This window comes from Mustela lutreola, chromosome 11, assembly GCF_030435805.1.
Source record: "Mustela lutreola isolate mMusLut2 chromosome 11, mMusLut2.pri, whole genome shotgun sequence".
In the NCBI taxonomy this organism is placed as follows: domain Eukaryota; kingdom Metazoa; phylum Chordata; class Mammalia; order Carnivora; family Mustelidae; genus Mustela; species Mustela lutreola.
Window position 1 is genome coordinate 49,671,990 of NC_081300.1, and position 19,300 is coordinate 49,691,289.

At 35.0% G+C, this 19,300-nt stretch overlaps 1 protein-coding gene across 4 annotated transcripts in view; it reads left to right on the forward strand.

Annotated features, from left to right (window-relative positions):
- Nucleotides 1–19,300, forward strand: part of USP14 (ubiquitin specific peptidase 14) — a 48,238-nt gene that overhangs the window by 15,364 nt on the left and 13,574 nt on the right. For 3 of the 4 annotated variants that reach the window (XM_059139036.1, XM_059139039.1, XM_059139038.1), the window contains 7 exons: nucleotides 2,651–2,755; nucleotides 3,566–3,669; nucleotides 10,739–10,797; nucleotides 14,343–14,473; nucleotides 15,430–15,510; nucleotides 15,886–15,971; nucleotides 18,126–18,240. In XM_059139036.1, the coding sequence (XP_058995019.1) occupies nucleotides 2,651–2,755; nucleotides 3,566–3,669; nucleotides 10,739–10,797; nucleotides 14,343–14,473; nucleotides 15,430–15,510; nucleotides 15,886–15,971; nucleotides 18,126–18,240 (681 nt within the window). The remainder of the gene's footprint in view (nucleotides 1–2,650; nucleotides 2,756–3,565; nucleotides 3,670–10,738; nucleotides 10,798–14,342; nucleotides 14,474–15,429; nucleotides 15,511–15,885; nucleotides 15,972–18,125; nucleotides 18,241–19,300) is intronic. The other variant, XM_059139037.1, reaches the window with a different exon arrangement.

Consider the following 19,300-nt stretch of genomic DNA (forward strand, 5'->3'; position numbering starts at 1 on the left):
CCCCCAAGAGAATCAACTTTTGTTTATTTATTATTTTATTGATTTCACCTCTTTGCTTTATTTCCTTCTTATACTTTGTATACTTTTTCTAGCTTCTTACAGTAGAAGCTTAATTTGTTTTAAGCCCTTTTGTTTACTGTTTATATCTTTTGTCCAGTTTTCTGTTGTTTGCTTTACTGTTTTTTTTTTTTTTTTTAATGTGCTTCTATATAGTGTAACCTTTTTACCCTTTTTCCTTTTAAATTTTGACTGGTAATGTTTTATAGAAGTTTTCAAGAGCTATGTAGTAACATTAGTCCTTTCATCTTTTATGTCACTTTTAGAAAATATTCCAGCAAAGCAAGGTTTTTTAAATCCACTTACATGTTTTTGTAATTATTTGTTTTATTTATTTATTTATTTTAAAAGATTTATGCATTTTAAAGAGAAAGAGCGTGAGCGTGTGCGCGCAGGTTGGGGGAAGGGCTGAGGGAGGGAATCTTCAAGCAGATTCCTGGCTGAGTGTGGAGCCCATCGTTGGCGGGGCTTAATACTCTCTACCCATGAGATCATGACCTGAGCTGAAACCAAGTGTCGGACGCTTAACCCACTGACCCACCCAGGCACCCTTTGTTTTATTTCTTAAGTCTTTTAATTCATTTTGGGTATGGCATACCGTGAGGTGGAGAACTGATGATATTTTTTTCTAAATTATCCAGTTTTTCTCAACATTCTTCATTGTGTAATCTATTTTCTTCTTAAATGGCATTGTTTTAATCTTTATGGTTTAGAAATTTCTTAGCTGTTATTATGGGTATAAACTTGGTATATGAATGAATCATTTTGTAAAGTTTCAAAAAAATTAAATTCATGTAACAATTTAGAATCACATCTTTACAGTAATTTTTCCTGTCTAGAAACTGTTAATGACTTTCAATTTATTGTTTAGGTGTATTTTTATATTCCTAAGTAAAGCTTTATAGTTTTCTTCTTAAAATATTACAGGTATATTCTTACGTTTACTGTTATTTACTGATATTCTTTCTCTTCTTTTTTTTTTTTTTTTTTGTAAGATTTTATTTATTTGACAGAGAGAGACATAGCGAGAGTGAGCACACAAGCAGGGGTAGTGGGTGAGGGAGAAGCAGGTTTCCCACTCTGTAGGGAGCCTGATGGGAGATTCGATCCCAGGACTCTGGCATCATGACCTGGGCTGAAGGCAGATGTGTAATGACTGAGCCACCCAGGCACCCCATTTTCTTTATTTTATATCACGTTTATAACAGACTATTTGCTAGTACATCCTTTAAATATTTGGTTTTCCTGAGGGTAGTCTTTGGAAAAAGATTTTTTAGTGATAGTTTAGTATTCCTTCTGCTATCACAGAAAGTTTAAGTTAAAATAATGGGTGGTGGAATGAAGGTTATTGGATTTCAAATAGGTGCTCTCAGGACTGAGTTTGTTATCCTTATTAATTTTCTTTAAAAAAAATTTTTTAAGGTTTTATTTTTAAGTAATCTCTGCTCCCAACATGGGGCTCAGACTTAGAACCCTGAGATCAAGAGTCACATGCTCTACTGACTAAGCCAGCCAGGTCCCCAAACTTTTTAACTTTCTAATTTAATCCTCATGTGGAAATTTGTATCTTCTCTTACTGTCTTTTTTTCTTCTTAAACCTCCATTTTTGGCGCTTTTTAAAAAAATTTTTTAAACCTCCTTACTCTTTTCTTTGTCTTATGTGTTTGTATCTTCCATAGTAAGATTTTTTAACATTTTCAGATTTCTTCATTGTTTTCTGTTGTATGGAATGTTACATATGTGTTGAATGTAAATATTCCCTTATATAATATATATCCTATATATAATATATATTCCCTTATATATATCCTATAATGTTAATGTAGAATTATAAAATTGGGTATTTTGAACTAATTTATGTGTTTGGTGTAATGTTTTCCAATAATGGAGGGTTTGGTGCTCTCAAAATAATTCCATTCAATTATAAGTAATTGTTACATTTGTACAATAGACATTCACAAAAAGAATGCTAACTGCACTTTGTTATGGGGAGAAATGATTCCACTAAATGTTAATAATCATTTCGAGAATTCCCTCCCCTCCAGTATTTTAAACAATCTCAACTGTTTTTATGACACTATTTATTTTCCCCTAGCTTCATTGAAGTGTAATTTATATGGACTAAAATTCACCTATTTTTAGTGTGCAGTTTGAATTTGGGTAGTTCTATACAGTCATGTAACTACCACAACAATCAAGATAGAGAAGTTTTATCATTCTGAAAAGTTTCCTTGTGCCCCTTTGGATATAAGCAGGGGACCTTTGGCTTGAAGCAGCCACCTCAGTACTTTTTTTTTTTTTTTTTTAACTGTTGCTGATTTTTAGTATTGACAAGAATTGTGTGCCTTCACCACAATCTAATTTTAGAACATTTCCATCACCCCAGAAAGAAATAGGTGTCTGTTTAAAGTCACTCCCTCTTCCCACCTTTAGCCTTAGTAATTGCTAGTCTGCCTTGTGTCTGTAGATTTACCTTTTCTGGCAAATACAAGCATACAGTATGTTTTATTTTTCTGTGTCTGGCTTCTTTCATTGGACATAAGCATTATCAACGTCTGAGCATTTTTATGAAATGAAATTTTTTTTAAAACAGGGTATGACTCTACTAATGATGGGGTCAGCAGATGCTCTTCCTGAGGAACCCTCAGCTAAAACTGTCTTTGTAGAAGACATGACAGAAGAACAGTTAGCATCTGCGGTAAGATATAACCATGTTTTGTATAAAAATGATTGCTACAGGTACTAAGATGCCTTTCACAAAGTAGCATCTATACGTTTTAAAGGTTTGGGACGCCTGGGTAGCTCAGTCGGTTAAGCGTCTGACTCTTGATTTCAGCTCAGGTCATGATAGCAGGGTTGTGGAATCAAGCCCTATGATGGGCTCCACCTCTAAGAAGAGTCTGCTTGAGATTCTCTCCCTCTTCCTTTGTCCCTTCCCCTGCTCAAGTGCCACACTGTCTCTCTAAAATAAATAAATCTTTTAAAAAAATAAGTGTTTTGAAGATTTAATTGGTAATATCAAGATATATGTTCTTGTTTATTTTGAAGATCTTATTAGAGCACATGGGTGAGTTGTGTGGGGCAGGGGAGAGGGAGAGAAAATCTCCAGCAGTTTCCACAATGAACGTGGAGCTCCTGGGGCTCCCCAAGATGTATGTTTTTAAAACTAAAAGGTTTTATTTTTGAAATTGGCTTGAGGAGTCCTGATATAATTGGATAATTCAGTGCAAAGTCAATTAGTGTCTTTAATAAATAAGTGTTGGGCAGTGCTAACAGTACTATTATTTTATGGGAAAAAAGGCTTTCAATATTTTTAAGAAGGGAATTAAAACCATGTCAACATAATGCAAGTGAACATTTCTGTTAGGAGTATAAAACTTTTACTTATGGGTAAACTTGGAATATAAATTGGTATGAGTTGGCAAATTACACTTCGAAGTGTGAACTTTAGTGATTTTATATATGCTCTGTCATTTTATAAAAATGTTTTAATCCATGTCCTTTTCAGATGGAATTACCATGTGGATTGACAAACCTTGGTAACACTTGCTACATGAATGCTACAGTTCAATGTATTCGTTCTGTGCCTGAACTCAAAGATGCCCTTAAAAGGTAAGACAGAAGATAAATGGGAGTCCTTTTGGTGGGGGGTAAGGGACACTCACATTTTGATGAGTAGTGTTTTGTGTATAAATGTGGGTATAATTTTTTAGCAACTTGACTGAGATACTCCTTTATTGTATAGTTCATCCCTTTATTTTATTTTTTTTTTTTAAGATTTTATTTATTTATTTGACAGAGAGAAATCACAAGTAGGCAGAGAGGCAGGCAGAGAGAGAGAGGAGGAAGCAGGCTCCCTGCTGAGCAGAGAGCCCGATGTGGGACTTGATCCCAGGACCCTGAGATCATGACCTGAGCCGAAGGCAGCGGCTTAACCACTGAGCCACCCAGGCGCCCCAATATAGTTCATCCCTTTAAAATATTCAGTTCAATGGTCTTTATTCAGCAGGTTGTACAACCATCACAACAGTCTAATTTTAGGATCTTTTCTTCCCCCCACCCACAAAGAAACCTTATATTCACAGGCAGTCACTCATTTTACCATTCTTCCCTCCAGCTTTAGGCAACCATTTCCCTACTTTCTATCTTACAGATTTTCCTATTCTGGGCATTTCATATAAATGGAATCATACAATGGGTAACTTTTTGTGACTGGATTCTTTTACTTAGCATAATATTTTCTGGGTTTATTCATATTGTAGTATGTATCAGTACCTTATTCTTTTTTATGTCTGAATTAATAGCCCATTATTAATGAACATACTGCATTTTGTTGATCAGTTCATCTGTTAACATTTGATTTGTTTCTAGTTTGTAGCTCCTTTGAGTAATGCTACCATGAACATTCAAGGACAAGTTTTTGTGCAGACCAGTTTTTTTTCATTTCTTTTGGTTATGAGTGGCTTGCTTGACCACGTAGTAACTATGTTAAACAACATTTTGAGGAACTATCAAACCTGCTAGGCACCATTTTATCACCAATGTAAGGGAGTTCCAATTTCTCCACCTCCATGCCAATATTGTTATTGTATGTCTTTGATTATAGTCATCCTAAGGGTAAAATCGTCTCTCATTTGTAGTTGTCTTTTGCATTTACATCATGACTAGTGATGTTGAGCATCCTTTCATGTGCTTACTGGCATGTATATCTTTGGAGAGATGTCTGTTTAAATCCTTTGGCTGTGTTTTAAATGGTTCATCTTTTTGTTATTCAGTTCTAAGTGTTCTTTATATATTCTGGATATAAGTCCTTTTTCACATAGATGATTTATAAATTTTTCATTTTGTGAGTTGTCTTCACTTTTTTTTTTTTTTTAAAGACTTTATTTATTATTTATTTGACAGACAGAGATCACAAGTAGGCAGAGAGGCAGGTAGAGAGAGAGGAAGGGAAGCAGGCTCGCTGCTGAGCAGAGAACCCGATGCAGGGCTTGATCCCAGGACCCTGGGATCATGACCTGAGCCGAAGGCAGAGGCTTTAACCCACTGAGCCACCCAGGCGCCCCTTGTCTTCACTTTCTTGATGCTGTTTTGTAACACAAAAGTTTTTATTTTTGATTAATTTAATATTTGTGTTTTGTGTGTGTATATCTTACGGGTGAAACTATTGACTAATCCTAGGTCACAAATATTTACTTCTATTTTGTTAAGAGTTTTAAGCTCTTAAATTTAGGTCTCTGACCCATTTTTATTCTGATCCATTTTCAGTTAATTTTTATGTATAGTCGGGGGTTGGTAGTTGATATTCCATCCCATTCTTTTGCAAACTGATATCTAGTTTTTCAAGCACCACTTGTTGAAGACTACTCTTTTCCCTGTGGAATTGCGTTAGCACCTTTTAAAAATCATTTGATAATTTTTATACATCATAAGATGTATGTGATAAGATTTATTTCTGGACTCTCAGTTCTAGTTTAGAAATAAATACATTGATTTGTATTGATTTGTCCTAATGCTAGTGAGTAATGATTTTACAAAGAAGTAAAACTTTGTTTTATACTATATATAAAAGTAAAAAGAATAAACAATTATCCATGTTTTGAAAGCCTGTGAAAGTCTATAAATGAGAATCACTTCTCGGTGAGTCTAAATATGTAACTTAAAAATATAGAACTGAATTCTGACTAAATTTATTGCAACTGTCTTGATATATGCACTGTCATTTCTTAGTGTAAGTTAGAGTTGTAAACTGCAGTTTGGATTCTTAGCCAGCTTTGTGAATGTTGATTTTTTTTTTTTTTTTTTTTTCTTAGTGGCTTGGGAAATGCTTTGATAGAACTGAGCAGTAGAGAGAGAAGGATTATATAGAAACCTGAGAATAACTGAAGGTTTTCTGAATTTCTCTAAAGTGAATAGTTGTCAAGTACTTAGGAAATTGCCTAGATTGTAGCTGATGTACTTATTAGTGTACAAGACACAGGACCTGTCTTCCAGGCACTTAACGGTCTTAATTGAGAAAGGCCTTCAAGTTTGGTACTGTTTCAGAACTACTTTGTAGGGAAATGTTAAAGTCAAAGTTATTTTTCCTCAGGGGTTTGTAGTTATTTCTCCACTATTTTCCTATGCGGCTAGTTACTGATAAAAGATCTAGTATCAGTTTTATTTCTTATTCTTTTCTGTTAATAACTTTTAGGGTTTTTCCTTTATTTTTGTTTTTCATGGTTTTCCAATAGGGTAGGTGTGGGATTTTCTTTTTTATCTTATTTAGTGCTGAGTGAGCACTTTTTCTTTTTCTTTTTTTTTAAAGATTTTATTTATTTATTTTAGAGGGGGAAAGAGAGAGAGAGTGCGAATGGATGGGCAGGAAAGGGGGGCAGTGAGAGAAGCAGACTCTTCACGGAGCAGGGAGGCCAATGTGGGACTCTGTCCCAGGACCCTGGGATTGTGATTTGACCCTGACACTTAACCGGCTGAGCTACCTAGGTTCCCTGAGTAAGCCCTTTCATTCTGAGGACTCTTGTCTTAAATTTTGGACATTTTTGATTCTTGTTGAGAGAAAGCTTCTCTATTTTATATAGCTTCCCTGATATTCTGAATAGTAGAATTTCTGGATCTATTTTTCACATTTCTTTTTTTTCCTTTGCACTTTTATTTTTTTATTTTTATGTGCTGTGTTCCAGAAGAGTGTGTCAGTTTGATTGTACATTTCACTGATTTGTGCATTAGCTTTGTTTCACAGCTTCTTATTTATCACAACCTTCTTTTCTTTAATCTCCTGTTCTTAATTTTGGATGATTCCTGCTTTTATTTCTCTGAGGCTCTGAAGTACTCTTCTTACCTCCCTCCTACCCAGCCAATTTGGTCCTTTCGATTTCAGCTGTTCTCTTGAGATGTTAAGGATTGATCTCGTATTTGTTTGAAGATTGTGTACTTAGGCAACCATGTCCCAATTGCAAATGATCTAATGAGCAGCTTGTTGGGCCCCTCCCTGCCCTAGAAGGTGGCTACTTGGGAGAGACTAGCCCTTTTTCCAAGACTTCCTCTGTACTTTTTTCACCTGGGATACCTTCTAGCTTCTATTCGAAAGAGAACTCTTCCATGTTTTGGAGTTATTTCTCTGAGTTTTGTATAATAAGCAGGGGAAATTTCATCCTGTTGATTCAGTGTTCTTGAAACCAGATGAAGTATTTTTTGAATGCTTAGATTTTACAAGAGGTTGGAAACCATTGTACTTAACTAACTTAATACAAGAGGACATGGATGGGGTTGTATGTCTTTGGAGAAATGGCACTAACTGATAAAATAGGAATGAAGAAGAGAGGAAAATTTCCATGGAAGATGTTTTACAACTGGTGGTGCTGAAGCTTATGCTTAAATACTTAAGGATTTTTATTTGGCAGGTTCTGGAGAGTAGGATATATGTTATAAAGGCTAGAAAGGAAATAGACTGGGTTAGCTGAAGAGGCAATGATGGCCAGGAACCAGAGCTGCAGGTAAAATCTGATTTGGTTGATGCTGCCCAATAGTGGAACCTCATGATAATGTAGGAGTTCTGAATTTAGAACTTAAAGTGAAAAGTGTATATAATAAAAATTACCCTTAAATTCTGTGAGTTACGAAAAACAGTATCTCGTGGACATTTTTTTATCTTACTGGAGATTGGCAAGGCACCTTTTGGGAAGTACCACATAGTTTTTTCATTAGCAATTACTAGGCTGTTATTTTACTTGCATTTTCAGATTTGTATAGGAATGATCTGTTCTTGATAGAACTTAACTATAAAATTGGTTGGACCCAACCTTTTTTTTTTTTTTTTTTTTTGCGTTTTAAATGTACATTTTCTGTGTCTTTTAGGGTCAGTTTTTTAAATTTGTTTTCCTATGAATTTGTCCTTAATGTCTTTAAGATATTTTAGCATAAGAGTTCTCTATTTTGGACCTGTATTTTCCCCTATTTTCAGTTCTTATTTGCTAGATATATAGAAATTTATACATACAAATTTACCATTGCCAGAGGTTTGTATATTTTATTTTTCACAGAAATCAGTTAGTAGGTTTATTCAGTCAGTTCTTTTCATTGTCTTTTTTTGTTTTGATTTATTTGTTTTCCTTAGGCTGTTTTATTTTAAGTTGTATGCTTAGATCATTTATTTGTTCTTTTGTACTAATGAAAGTATTTAGTTTTGAGTGTTGGCCTCTATTCCCTATTCATTAGATGAGGCTGTTCAGATATGTTTTTTTTTTAAAGACTGTAAAAGCTCTTCCTTTTGACCCCCAATTTTCTAATTTAACAGACATTAACATACAAAAAAGAGTACAAACGAACTATCCTAGAGTGAACACATCTGTGTAACCAATACAAACAGAACCCTATGGGCTTCTAAAAATCCCCTCACGACTCTCCCTTCCTGATTGCTACTCCACCTTTCTGTTCAAAATTGTTAATACTAGTGTGGCTTTTAACCTCATGGATTAATTTTGCCTGTTTGGAACGCTTTGTGAACAGAAACATAGATTGTGTTCATTTGGGTCTAGCTCATTATTTTTGGTTAACTGTGTATTTGTAGTTCATTCATATATATGCTGTATAGTATACCATTGTATGCACATACTACCAAATAATTATCCATTTTTCTGTTGATGAATGTTTGGGTTGAGCTGATGTATGATTGATGTGAATATTTCACAGGTGGTAGAGGAGTCAAGGCATACTCTTTTTGTAGGTGATAAAGTATTAGTAGACATTAAGTTGATGAATTATATTCAGATTTTCTATGTCATTACTTAATTTTTATATATTGTTGACTTGATAAAGAGTAGAAAAGGTACCTTTTTTAATGTATTTCTGTTACATCTCTCAGTACTCATGTCAGTTCTTTTACTTTCTAACAGTTATTCTTTGTAAAGTTTAATTGTTAATATTATTTGGTTTATTGGATGGTTTTATTACTTAGAAAATAAATGTTGGTGTAATGAGAGTTTTTTGTGGGGGAATGCTATTAAATCACTCATGATTTTCCATTCTCAGTTATTAAGAAAAAATTATTAGTGTAGCCTTTGCAATAAATGTAGGAGTAGTTACTTAGCAGTGTCACCCTGTAACTAGAAGTAAAATCAGTAACAGCAGCAGTTGTGTCATTACGTACTTCACTGATGTTTTGGGATACACTTGCTTTATTGGTACTTCAACTTCAAAAATGCCTTTTAGGTAGTTGTAAACTGAGTGGGAAACTATTAATGATTTTCCCTTTTTAAAAAGAACATATGTAATTTAGACATGAATTGTATATTAAAAATTAAAAAAAAGTCACAGCAATTTCTGAAAGATCTAAATAAACAAAAGAGAAAAACAGAACTTCTTAATTGGATATAATTTAGCATATTTTCTGTGACCTCTTTCATTCTACTTATGTAGCACAGAGGTTTTTTGTTTTTAAATGGAAATATTTACATATAGTAAATATGAAATATCTTGTGTTTGGTGTGGTCAGTTTTGATAAGTGCAAATTCTCTGTAACCCATTTTACAAACTGTAGAACATTTCCCTCATCTCAGGATGTTTTTGTACTTGTATCTTTTCCCAGTCCTCATCCCCTCCACCACCCAGCTCTACAAGCAGCTACTGACCTCTTACTAGTTTTGTGCATTCTGGAAGTTAAATGTACAGAGATTTGGCTTAGTTCACCATCATAGTCTTTGAAGTTTATCCATGTTATTGATGGTATGGATAGTTTGGTTGGTCCACGTTATTGCCACTCTTGGTTGATTTCAGTCTTTCTCATTTTAGTCCCTCCAGTGGGTGTTTTCTTTTGTTTTGTTTTTTAAGGCTCTATTTATTTATTTGACAGAGAGGCAGCAAGAAAGGGAACAAAAGCCAGGGGAGAGGGAGAAGCAAGCTTCCTGCTACAGGGAGCTCAGTGAGGGGCTCGATACCAGGACCATGGGATCATGACCTGAGCCAAAGGCAGATGCTTAACTGACTGAGCCACCCAGGTGCCCCTCCACTGGCTGTTTTAATCATAGTGAATAGGCAGTCATTCCCCTACCTCTCAAGTGTTTGATATTATCTGAATGATAATTTCTGATCCTGTGTCATAAGACATTGTATGAGTGAATACTATTGTTTATTTCCTTTGGATGGCCAGTCCTTTGTGCTGTTCTAAATTAAATGAGGATTATAAATTGAAAGTGAATTTAGAAGTCATTTCATAGAAACACTGCAGTATATAGGTATCTGATGGACTTGAAAATTAAGTGACTTATTTAAGGTTATATAACAAGTGAATGCTGAATGTAGGTGTATTAATTTTGATTTAATGTTTTTGACCTAAGGTTTTTTTCTTATTTCTGAAAGTGTATTTTATTTTCTTTGTAATAATGGACATTAAGAATGTACGTTTTGTTTCACATTGTTTTCAGGAAAAAAAATTTTTTTTAAAATAAGTTAGGATAAAGAATTTCAGGTAGGCTTCATTCATCTAAATTCCCTTTTTTCCTAGTGTTCCTTTTTTGCCCATATAAGGGTTATAGGAATAAGACCAGAAGGAAAGAAGATAAAAGATGGAAACAACTCAGATTAAGTTGCAGTTGAGGGTGTCACTATAAACTCTTTTAATTAATTTCTTTCCTTTTGAGTTTTAGAGTGAATTGAATCCTATTTAATTCTGCCTTAATGTTCCCAGGTATGCAGGTGCCTTGAGAGCTTCAGGGGAAATGGCTTCAGCACAGTATATTACTGCAGGTCAGTATCTTAAATATATGCCTTTCTGATAGGACAGTGTAGTAACAAGAAATGTTACTTTTCACTCAGTTCGTTTAGTAACTTTCAGTTTACAAAAGATACTTTGTAAAACATCATCTCATTGAAAACTGGAGTACTTATACTTAGTGTTAAGCAACTTAAGGGCCCACTTTATTATTCAAATTATAAACCAATGATGTCTGTTTTTTCTGAAAAATAGTCTGGATTTTTTGGATTAAAATTAATTTTGGCTTTAGGTTCTATTAGTAAAATATATCTCTGGATATACAGAGAGAGGTTTTATTGTAGATACAGTCATTATAAGAGAGCGTCTTAGTGGGTGTTAGTGTAAGGAAATAGTATGAAGTATGAGGAAAAACAAATTCTTAAAGGATAGAAATAACTTATTTCTTCATTACATGAGACCATATATTTTGTCCCCATTTGTTCTGGGCTGGTTTTAAAGATGAATATTCTCAAATCATTAGGTTAGGTTGGTATAGGGTATTTTTATAGCCATGCCTTTCTTGGGGTAGAGGGTAACAGCTTTTTTTTTTTAAAATATTTAATTTATTTATTTGACAGAGATCACAAGTAGGCAGAGAGGCAGGCAGAGAGAGAGGAGGAAGCAGGCTCCCCACTGAGCAGAGAGCCTGATGTGGGGCTCGATCCCAAGACCCTGGGATCATGACCTGAGCCGAAGGCAGAGATTTAACCCACTGAGCCACCCAGGTGCCCCAAGGGTAACAGCTTTATGGAGATAAAATTCACATCCCATAAAGTTCACCCACTTAAGTGTGTAATTCAGTGTTATTTTAGTATATGCGGAGCTGTGCAGCCATTACCACAATTTTAGAATGTTTTTGTGGTCTTGAAAAAGAAACTATAACATTTAACACTCAATCTGTTTTCTCCTCACCACTTCCAGCTGTGTGCAACCATTAATCTACTGTCAGTCTCAGTATATTTACCTATTCTGAACTTTTGACATAAATGGAATTATATAGTATGTGGTCTTTTTTGTCTGGCTTCTTTCACTTAGAATGTTTTCAAGGTTCATTGACATTTTAGTATGTATTAGTACTTTTTTTCCTTTTAATTGCTGAGTAAGATTCCATTGTAGGGATATATCACATTCCATTTGTCCTTCCATCCCTGATAGACATGTGGGTGGTTTCCACTTTTTGACTATTACAAGTATTGCTGAAAATTTTTACAAACTTTCCTATGGACATAATGTTTTTATTTCTCTTGGGTGCATATCTGGGAGTGGAATTGCTGGGTCATATGGTAACTATATTTAACTTTTTGAGGAACTGCCAGCCTGTTTTCCAAAGCAGTTGGCATCATTTTATATTTCTCCCATGAATGAGGGTTCCAATTTTTCTTAATAATACTTGGTATTGTCTGTCTTTGATTATAGCCAGCCTAGGGGTGTGAAGTAGTATCTCATTGTGGTCAGCTGTTCATTTGTAATACTATAAACAGTAGGTTTCTTTGTGTCATTTGGAGTTAGAGATTTTCCTTTGACCTTTTTTTCCCTGAAAGTAGATTTATTTGTTGAAATGAAGTTTTTAATGAGAAAAATATGATCACTTATACCTAGTTCACTTGATTGCTTGTGTATCTGAGAGTAACTCAGAATGGCAGCAACTTCTCCAGTAACCTATGAGTCTTGTAGTGAAGGGATGAAAGATACTGTTCTTCATTTTTAAATTTTATTCTGTGCTAAATTTAAAATTAGCACAAAGAACAATTCCAGGAATTCACCAATTACAAACTTTTTTTCACGCTGGTTCATCATTCTCTGTAACAGTATTCTTTTTTTCTGAGCCATTTGAGAGTAAGGTACAGACATCCTGTCTTATTCCTGAATACTTTAGTATGTATTTCCCAAGAAAAAGGACATTCATAACCACAAGACAATCCCCATTTTTCAAAGTCTAGGTAGGAGTTTAACATGGATAAAGTACTCTAAAATACAAATGACGTAAATTTTGTCAGTTGACCCAATATTGCCCGTTATAAAGTTGTTTTTCTATTTTGCTTCGGGATCCAGTTTAGGATCACATATTGATTTGCATTTAGTTGTCATGTCCACCTAGTCTCTTAATGTACAGTGAGTGCATTTTGACTTTTTTATTTCAAACTAATGAAGTACTTTGAGATGCTGTTTATGGTATACATTAAATCTTAAGTCATTTTTTATTTTGAGTAATGTGTACCTTAAAGTGTTACTACAATTTGGGCTTTTCTATTTTAAGAAACATTAGATTGGTAGTGATATAGGATTTTAGCTATTCCTTCTCCCAAAAGTTTTTTTAAAGATTTTATTTATTTGTCAGCACACATGCACACAAGCAGGGGGAGCAGCAGAGGGAGATGGAGAAGCAGACTCTCCATTAAGCAGGGACCCTGATGCGGAACTTGATCCCAGAAAACTGGGATCATGACCAGAGCCATTGGCAGATGCTTAACTGACTGAGCCACCGAGGAGTACCCCCAGAATATTTTAAACACCATGTTTAGTTGTCTTATTTGGGAACATTTTATTAAACACTGGCTTTGTGCTGAGATAGTATTTGTGGGTCTTCCATTTATATCATAATGGTAGATAACATTTCACATATTAGTTAATAAAACAAGTCAGGAGAGGCTAGACTAGAATTTTGCTGTACTTGAAGTAAAGGCAAGGTGTGATAGCTAGGAAGTCAGCAGAGGAAAAGTATTCTCAACTCCCAGAGCAGGGCTGTGACTGACGATGAGAATTATGAAGGTGAGAGAAGATGATGGAGGAAAGATTTTGAAGAAGGCAAATTAATTTTGGTTTTTAGCTATCAATAGAGTCATGAAGTATGTTTAACAGATTTTAAAATTTAGGAGTTGAGTAGATGGGAACCAAGTACAGGCTTAAAAGGAGGTAGGTTGAGAGTGGTGACCTGATGACCTGATAATGGCATAGTACCAGAACAGTAACATTAGCCTGTTTGATCTCTAGACAGAGGTTATGTGTTTGCTCTAGTGAATGAATATGCCCTGCTTTGTTTGGGAAGACAAAGCCTGGCAAGGAGAGAGAGACTGAGGGGTAGGACTCAGAAGTTGTTTATAGTTAGTCATTACATTATAAAGTCTGGTCAGTTCTTCAAGATTTAAAAACAAATTAAAAAAAAATTTTTTTTTTAATTTATTTTTTTGACAGAGAGCGAGAAACAGCAAGAGAGGGAACACAAGCAGGGGGAGTAGGAGAGGGAGAAGCAGGCTTACTGCTGAGCAGGGAGCCCAATGTGGTGCTGGATCCCAGGACCCTGGGATCATGACCTGAGCCAACGGCAGACGTTTAGCTACTGAGCCACCCAGGTGCCCCCAAACAAATCTTTTTCTTATTGTGAATTTGACAACTACAGAAGTAGTAGATATACTTAAAAATATTACTCAGCAGTTTTTGTTTGTATTAATCTAGAATTAATATACAGTAACATGTATTACATATGTCATATTAAGTATTAAATATTACATATTAAAGCAGTGTTTGCTTTGTTTTTAAGCCCTTAGAGATTTGTTTGATTCCATGGATAAAACTTCTTCTAGTATTCCACCTATTATTCTACTGCAGTTTTTGCACATGGCTTTTCCACAGTTTGCAGAGAAGGGTGAACAAGGCCAATATCTTCAACAGGTAAACAGGGCAAGGTTCTGTGGTTTTCATTTTGTAAATGTAAAACTTAGGTGTTGTACACTTACTGTGTTTATTTGTATTTCCAAACATGCTCCAATTTTCAAGTCCTCTGTGGTTCACATCATCCTCATTTCTTGGCTGGAGTGGTCTGTTAACTATTACCTTGCTTCTGTTTTTTGTCCTCCTGCAGTGCTTCTCCACACAGTCTCCAGAGTCTATAAAATGTAAATAGGGTTATCTTGGTCCCTTGTTTGTTACCTCCTAGTGATTTTCTGTTCTAGTCCTGAATAATCGAGGTCCTGTGTCCCTGTCTGAGCTCTTGTCTGCCACTCTCTCTCTCGCTTACTTCTTTTGACTCTCAAACACACTGGCTTCCTACTTACCTTTTTAAACCCTCCAGTACCATCTTTATGCAGGGTCTTTGCTCTTATTTCTTTGGCTCTCAGATAGTGCATGGCTTGCTTCCTGACCTCACTCAGGTCTCATGGCTAAAATGTCAAGGCATCACAGACATTTCCTTGACTTGCCTATTGAAATAGCATACTTCTTTCCCTTCATCATTTTCTGTTCCCATATTGCTTTTTTTATTGTTATTTTTATTTTTTTCATACTGCTTTTTTAACTCGTGTAACTCTTTTCTTTAGGTGAATTTGTTATATTTTGTTTATGTTCCCATTGAGAACGTTTTCTGTTTTGGTTACTGCTGTTTATTCCTGTGTCTAAAACAGTAGTTAGCATAAGGAAGAGCTCAGTAAACATCTCTTGAATAAATGAATATTTTGGAATTCCTCATTGTTCTGAAGATCGTATAATAATCTAGTTTGACTTAATATTTTTAAATAAAAAACCGCTTTCTTCCCCTTCCCTAAGGAACCAGTAATTCTTTTGGAAGGATTTTGTAGATAAAACATTATCAACAGCCAGGATTATTTACTTTGTCATTTTTTAAATTACAGGATGCTAATGAATGTTGGATACAAATGATGCGAGTATTGCAACAGAAATTGGAAGCCATAGAGGATGATTCTGTTAAAGAGGTAATTGACATGTTTGTGATTATAGATTTTCATTATACCTTGATAATTATACTCTCCCCCATGCCAAAAGCTTGAAATAAATTTATCCTAATAGACATGTATTTGAATACTTTGGATGCTCAGCCTGTAGTTAGAATTTGAAAGCTTGCATTTGACACTTGAATGCATTGTATTATTTATTAAACTTAATTGATATTACTGAACATCTATAGTCTTTTGGTATTGTTTTTTGAACAGTAGAAGGATTTCCCAGAAAGGGATTACATTTTTAAAAGCCTAAATATGTATTTACTAAACTGGATTGTGTGGGGAAAATATACATTAGTACCTATATAAAGAAAAATTAGAATTTTTATTTCATTTTAATTTTTGCAGACAGAGTCTTCATCTGCATCAGCAGTGACACCTTCTAAAAAGAAAAGCTTAATTGATCAGTTCTTCGGAGTTGAATTTGAAACTACGTATCCTTATGAGCCAAGATTTGTAGAGATGTACTCATAACTTACTAGAAGTGAATTGGTACCAGTAGCCTTGTCGACTCATTGGAGTGGTGGGTGGGGTATATAGATAAATTCCTCAGAGGCTTTTATGCCTAAAAGATATAATGAAACTTAGGAATTTGGAAAAATCCCCCATCAGAGAAATCCTAAAGTTAGAGAAATGTACACTTCTTTTTTTTTTTTTTTTAATCTATTTGTCAGAGAGAGAGCACAGGCAGACAGAGTGGCAGGCAGAGTCAGAGGGAGAAGCAGGCTCCCTGCCGAGCAAGGAGCCCAATGTGGGACTAGATCCCAGGGTGCCGGGATCATGACCTGAGCCGAAGGCAGCTGCTTAGCCAACTGAGCCACCCAGGTGTCCCTAGATAAATGTACACTTTAAGGATATTATTTTTTGCTAAGAATATCTTTAGTCAGCCTCATTAATTCACTTCATAGGAAATTAATTTTTTATTGTATGAAACAGTATATCAGCCAGATTATATATATAAAATTGAACTAATTCATAAAGCATGAATTCATGAATTCAGGGAAGGACTATTTTCTAGGTCATGGGTGGAAACTTAGATTTCTTTTTATATATTTTTGTGTTAAAACCATTTTAAGACTGTATAAGTACCAACTTACATTTGTTTAGTTTATCCTTTTATTACTTTTATTATTCATTACTCATATTATTAAGTGCATGAAGCACTTTAAAGTATGTTGAAACAAATGTGGGAAAACAAAATGTTTAAAATACCAGTGGATAATGCTATTTTTAAAATTTCAGTATAATTAACATCCAGTGTTACATTGGTTTCAGATGTATGATATAGTGATGCAACAATTCTCTACATTACTCAGTGCTCATTACAATAAGTCTTAATCCCTATCAACTGTTTCATCCAGACCCTCACCCACCTCGTTTATTCTTGTTGAGAGTGAAATAATAGTATTTCTTACTCTGACTGAATTATTTCACTTTTATTATACACCTTTGATCCATCTATGTTGTTGTAAATAGCAAGATTCCATTCTTTTTTATGGCTGAATAATATTCCATTGTAGATACTTCCCACATCCTCTTTATCCATTCATCTATTGATAGATAGTTGGGTTGCTTCCATAATTTGGCTATGGTAAATAATACTGCAATAAACATAAGGGTACATATGTCTTTTCAAAGTAGGTTTTTGTATTCTTTGTGCAGATACCTAGTAGTGGAATTACTAGATTAAATGTTAGTTCTATTTTTAATTTTTTGAGGGTTTTTTTTTTTTTTTTTTAAGATTTTATTTATTTATTTGACAGACAAGATCACAAGTAGGCAGAGAGGCAGGTGGAGAGAGAGGAGGAAGCAGGTTCCCTGCTGAGCAGTGAGCCTGATGCAGGGTTCCATCCCAGGACCCCGGGATCATGACCTGAGTCAAAGACAGAGGCCTTAACCCACTGAGCCACCCAGGCACCCCAAGGCGGTTCTATTTTTAATTATTTGAGGAAACTCCATACTGTTTTCCATAGTGGCTACACCAGTTTGCATTCCCACCCACAGATGTGTATGAGAGTTCCTTTTCCTCGCCAACACTTGATTTTTCCGGCCCCCCTCAGAGGGAGAGAGAGAGGTGGGGTGGGGGGAGGGAGAATCTTAAGTAGGCTCCATGTCCAGTGCAGAGCCTGACGTGGGGGTCAATCTCTCAACTCCAAGATACCACCTAAGATGAAATCAAGAGTCGGATGTTTACAGCTAGCCACACAGTGACCCCAGCATTTGTTTTTCATGTTTTTGATTTTAGCTATTCTGATAAAAGTGTGAGGTGACATTGTGGTTTTGATTTTCATTTCCCTGATGATGAGTTGACACTGAGCATCTTTTCATGTGTTGGCCTTCTCTGTGTCTTTGGAGAAATGTCTAATTCTCTTTATATCTTCTGCCCATTTTTAAATTGAATTATTATTTTCGGGTTGTATAAGTTCTTTATATATTTTGGATACTCCCCCTGTATCAGATATCATTTGCAAATATTGATGCTATTAATTTTAATAGCAAAGGGATAATTTATTATGTTCAACATATAATTTATTATATTATAGCAGATTGATTACCTGTTGGGATATTCCTTATCTTATTTCTCAAAGCATGAAATGTACAGAATCTGAAGAAGAAGAGGTCACTAAAGGAAAGGAAAATCAGCTTCAGCTTAGCTGTTTTATCAATCAAGAAGTCAAGTATCTTTTTACAGGACTTAAATTGGTAAGATCAGTTACAGTTGATCCTCATTATAAATGGATTCTGCATTTGCAGATGCACTTACTTGCTAAAATGTATTTGTAACTCTTAACATCAGTACTTGGGTGCTTTCATGGTCATTTGTAGACCTGCTCTGACTGGCAAAAATTTTGGGTTGCCAGACAGTCTCACCTGAGCTCCAAAAAGGTGATGCTTTGCTTTCTTGTTTCAGTTCATACTGTTAACAAGTGTCCTTTTATAGTAATTTTAGTACCTGCATTTTTTTTTTCAATCTTTTGCTTTTTATTGGTGATGTGCTATTTAAAATAGGCCTTCAGCCATATCGCTGAAGTGCTGTCTAGTGTTCTAAGCCCAAGAAGGCTCTGTGTGAATGTTTATTTAGATAAGCCTTAAGGAGAAAATGTTGGATAAGCTTCATTTAGGGATGAGTTATAGTATAGTTGGCTATGAAGACCATGAATTGTCATTAAATAGAAACACACATAACACAAGGTTGTGTATTGTTAGGTCAAACAAAAGCATTGCAGGAGGCCTCTGAGGGTATTTAATGAGGGTTTATTAGTAATGACAAGGTATAAACTGGGATCGTACTGTGTAAATCAGGCCACGTGGGCCCTCTGCCTTTTACCAGTATTGCAGTTGAGGCCCTGGAATGTAAGTGACTTCATTGCTTTGTGGTAGAGCTGGGTCTAGAATTTGATTCTCTGATTCTCCAGTTAGCACTCTTACCCCATTTTCATACTATAGAATGCACTCTAATGAGCAGATTGACAAAATATAAAAGTTTGGCTTGTGAATTTAGTACTTTGATATGGTTTGGGAAATATGTACATGTTTTGAAGGATAGGCAATGAATTGGGGCAGGGATTGCATTGATAAACGATAATTTGTCATTAGGGAGTTCCCATCTACAGTTCAGGGTAAGATCAATTAGGGGAGTTGTTGGTAAATGCAGACATAAGAGGCAAATAGAAAGTAATATTCTCTGCCCTGTGATACTGAGGGGGACTGTAGTGAGGCATACTTTTAAGAGAAGTTCATTTTAAAAGCTTAATAATAGCTA